Source organism: Harmonia axyridis, chromosome 1 (assembly GCF_914767665.1).
Source record: "Harmonia axyridis chromosome 1, icHarAxyr1.1, whole genome shotgun sequence".
Classification (NCBI taxonomy): Eukaryota; Metazoa; Arthropoda; class Insecta; order Coleoptera; family Coccinellidae; genus Harmonia; species Harmonia axyridis.
In genome coordinates this window covers 21,050,039-21,054,580 of record NC_059501.1, presented here as the reverse complement: position 1 = coordinate 21,054,580, position 4,542 = coordinate 21,050,039, and the positions used below count along the sequence as shown (strand labels likewise).

The following is a 4,542-nucleotide window of genomic DNA, read 5'->3' as shown; positions in this document are numbered from 1 at the left end:
TATTTAACCGTATTTCATTCGAAAAAAATTGAAAATACATTTTCAGATGTTACAAAAAACTTTTTCGGCTCTGACATTTTTCAGAGCAGTGAGAAGAAGGAATAAAATGGAATGAATTCTTGTGAACTATTAAATGATGACACACATGAACGTTATAAGTAGTCCCACTCTTCTAGTTAGGTGACTGATAATATTTCTGAAGTGGAATAGATTTCAATATATAGTGTTATTATTAGGGAAATACATCATAAATTCACTCTTGAATTGTTGATTAAATTAATTTATTGCATAAATATGTATAGTAAGTACATAGGTATATTGAATATAGGTACATAGATAACACTCACATCGCACAAAATTATACAAAATCAATTTTTTATTAATGTTGAAAAATGAAGTACAAAGTTCTGAGTTGTGTCGTAATAAGCCCAAAAGGGAATATAGATCAACTGCAAAAAATAAAATTATTCGGAATACACGTACCTATGCTGTCACATCATACTGAATCGTATTCTAAGATGCGTTTTGTTGTTCTGATGATGAGCATTATGCCTAATTATCATATATTTCTTAATAATAATTTATTTTTGACATATCGCTAGGCTATTATAGTGGAGAAACAAAATACTATTGATAAGTACACTAAGTTGTAAATGACCAGATCTTACTATCGCAAATGATTCTGAAAAATCAAATGAAGCTATTAGAAATGGATGAATAATAGCCAACTTTTGGGTATTTCTCATCAATAATCTGATCTCTCAGAGATAGAGAGAGAGACACAATTCGTTCAATCGTCCTCAATAGAAGGTCCAGAAATACTGCAGAAAACATTTCACTCTATAAAAAAAATTGAATTCAATTTGCAAGAAAATGTTGTTGATATTTGTTATATCCCAAAACTTTTCGAAAAATATGTTAAATTTGAACTAGAAGTAGAAGGAATCACTGGGAAGAATCGTCCTAGAAATCTAGGATCCTAGAAACAGTCTTTCAAAATGTTTTAGATTGAAAGTTGATTATAAAAACTTTTTCAGGAGGTCAATATCATATATTTCTTCAAAAGTACTGATGAAAAAATATTTTTGTTGTGAATATTTTTTGCACACAGTCGACTTCAGACCTGATTTTCCCATAACTATTAGTCCATTGATCATTTTTTGAATAATAGAGTTTATAGTTCTTATGGAATAGAAAGTTATATATTCCATCTCTGTAGTCCATATATTTGTCACAGTCTCATTTCTAAAAAAAGCTACAGAAAAACAACATGCTGCCGCTACTTGAAGAGAGGGCTTTATTGTGAATGTTTTATAATTCAGAATATTTATTTCTAGTAGGTACATTGCTAGATTACGTTGCAGCTCTGACATTCGAATTAAATCGTCGAATCTTCTTAGAAATGAATATGGTGTGGGATATAATAAATTGAATTCCAAAACATGACATATCTTTTTCTCCATGGCTAAAATTTTCCAAGGAGGATAATCATCACCTGTTAACAGAACAATATCAGATGTTTCAGGCAAATCGATTTGAACATGTCCAAGTTTCAATGCAATTCTAATTGTTGCCACTACAGACAGTTTTAGAAGTTCCTCAGGAATCTCTTCTGCTTTTTGTAAAAATCTGTCAAAAATTGTTACAGAAAGATGCAGGATTTCTGTGGATATCTGCAGGAAATTGCAAAACTGGAGAAGATAATTCAAAATTATTTCTCTCCGTACTGGATTTATCTGGCCAACCACAAAAAAATTATGAGGAAGTGAATATTTTTGCTCCATTCTCCTATCGTGAAGATAACTGTCGTCTTCGTACTCATTTCTCAAACAGAAATTAAAGTCTTTCTCTTGAACAATTGAACTTGTTTCCACCAAATCCTCCATATCAGTTTCATTTTCATTTGAAATGATATCTCCACTCGCAAAGATAATGATTTCTGTGTTCAATGTGAATTCTGGAATATTTTTTCCTTTCCTATAAATTATTTCTGACATTTTCTCTAGTATTTTTGGTGCTTCCTCTTCCACTACATCATGTTTATCTTTACACTTAGCATTTCTTACTTTTCTGGATGAGATAACTTCTTCGCACGAAATTTTCATTGGTACATCCTATATGGAAAATAACAAATTTAATAATTGTTTTGAAAATAAGATGAAGAACAAACCGATGAAATGAATTTTCAAAAATGTTTGAACAATTCTGTTCCTGCGAATCTATCAAATCACCATCTCATCGATGGACGAAAAGCTTTAACATTATTTCCATGATTTAATTAATTAATTTTAATGGAACCACCTTCGAGCTACTATGAGGAGTATAATGATGCCTCTGAATAAAAGGGTATATAAAATTTAATTTGTGGATTAAACAGAATTGTGATAAAATATGGAACCAAGCAAATATCTTTTGAATGAAGAGGACAATATTTTTGAAATTTTGCAGGTGAGTGCAATGGCGCAAAATGCATCTGATGTACAATTTTTTGTTGATGATATATCTTTGCAATATATCTAATAAAAATGAGGAATAACTTACTGTTACTTCTAGAATAGCTAATTTTTTTACTGCAGACTTATGAGAATAATATGTTAAACAAAATTAAATAAAATGTTCAAAATGCCCGCCGTTCACCTCCTGACAATGTGCCATCCTATTAACAAATTCTTATGTCACTCTTTCCAAGATCTCTCCACGTATGAATTCTCTACGGCCAATCCATCGATTTGGAGGTCCCATATAAATTAAAAAAGTTAAGGGTATTTCCGATTTATCCGGAAGTATATTATCAACAAAAAATTGCACATCAGATGCATTTTGCGCCATTGCACTTACCTGCAAAATTTCATAAATATTGTCCTTTTCGTTGAAAATATTTACTTGGTTCCATACTTTATCCCAACCCTTTACAGACGTTGACGTTTTTCAACAGCAATACAAGACAAATTTTTTATTTCAAGCAATCGTCTCCATAAGGACGTCACCTGTTTCTACAGGCAATTGCGCTACAAGATTAGTATTGGATCAAGTATTTTAGAACTACAATGCAAAAGAATGGACTACATTTTATTTATATTTGGATCAAGATTCATATTATTTTCGATGTGGAAATGAATAACTTTCTTAAATTTGAGTAATTGGTTAATACAGTACACATAACAAAGTTCTAAACCTATATGTAATTTGATTGACTCTTTACTTCAGAGTGGAGCATTACGAAAAAAAAAAATGTGTAGGTATATTACATCTTAACTTATTCGATACAAAATTTTCGGATGGATCGATTTTTATTCACACAATAATGTAATATAGATAATACCTATGTCAATTGTTTTAATTTACAGATAACGTCTATGAAATATTAATCAAAATAAAATTCAAACTTTTTTTGTGAAAATATGTCCCGAAATAAGAATAAAAAATACTATATCATAACGAAAAATCATATTATTAGCTATTTTCTAAATTAAATTACAAATTCCTTCAAATTTTAAGCTTCATCCTAATGAACTTTTTTATTATACTATCTACTTACACTTACCACATCTGCATTGCTTTGATCACAATCAACACTAGGAGTTTCCATTTTTTGTTTCAGTTCTTTTCACTTTTCAAAATTTTTTTCGTTTTAGTTGAACTTAACTGTGTTACATTCAATCATGAACTGAATCTTGAAATTTCAAAAATATATTCAATATAGGTAAAATATGTAGGTAATCATTAGTCAATTTCTGTTTAATTACTATTTTATTGTACTTGGCTCTTTTAAATACCGAGCTTCTCATTTGTGAATTTTATTTTCTAATTCTTTGAATAACTAATTTTCAGTAATGACATTTCAGAGAAATTGTTTACTATTTTAAGAGTTCATTATTACCAAAAACTAAAAAAATCAACCATAAATGGTAATAAATTATTGGTTGTTATAAGGAAAGAGATACTCGAGCATCAAGTCAATAAAACAAAATTTTCAGAAATATTTAGAATCACCTCAAAAATGTTGTTCAATTCAAGTTGAAATCGAAAATTGTGGTTCTTATCCTTATTGAATTCAATCAACTTGAAAAAGAGTCAATATCTCCGTGAAAATGAGCCTTCACTGAATATTGATGTTAAGTATCAATAAAATGAGAGTCCTTAGCTTTTCTGAAAAACCTTGGAAATTATTGCCATTAGAGTTGGTTTGAAAATCGGATGTTATGGACATTCCATGAATTTTAAGGGCTAAAAATCAAGGAATCCCTGTGTAAAAGATAAAAGGATTTATGAAATTTCAAATATTTGAAGTATTCAATGAGGTAAAAAGAAAAAATATAGGTCTTTATAAATTGTTAGTAGTGAACAAACGTGTTTTATATGACCAACAAGAATATTATTCAATTCAAAAAGTATTTCTTAAAGTAATGAGGAGAAATCAGGTGGGTCATCTCGTGTAGAACATAATTGATAGAACTTAGACATAGTCTAAGGATTGTATAAAAATATTTAAAGAATGGTCCGTCAACTCGGAATTTCTCTTCACAGTCACAAAAAAAATAC

At 29.4% G+C, this 4,542-nt stretch overlaps 1 protein-coding gene across 2 annotated transcripts; it reads right to left on the bottom strand.

Annotated features, from left to right (window-relative positions):
* Window positions 1–264: 264 nt before the first annotated feature.
* Window positions 265–2,935, bottom strand: LOC123683981 (G2/mitotic-specific cyclin S13-7-like). 2 transcript variants are annotated; one of them, XM_045623029.1, is made up of 3 exons: window positions 2,896–2,935; window positions 2,171–2,334; window positions 265–2,114 (listed from the first exon to the last, which is right to left on the bottom strand). In XM_045623029.1, the coding sequence occupies exon 3, from the start codon at window positions 2,103–2,105 to the stop codon at window positions 1,020–1,022; it is 1,086 nt and encodes a 361-aa protein (XP_045478985.1). In that variant the 5' UTR covers window positions 2,106–2,114; window positions 2,171–2,334; window positions 2,896–2,935; the 3' UTR covers window positions 265–1,019. The 2 variants fall into 2 exon arrangements, with proteins under 2 accessions (XP_045478985.1, XP_045478977.1); XM_045623021.1 differs by having other exon boundaries at window positions 2,884–2,929.
* Between the last annotated feature and the right edge of the window lie 1,607 nt (window positions 2,936–4,542).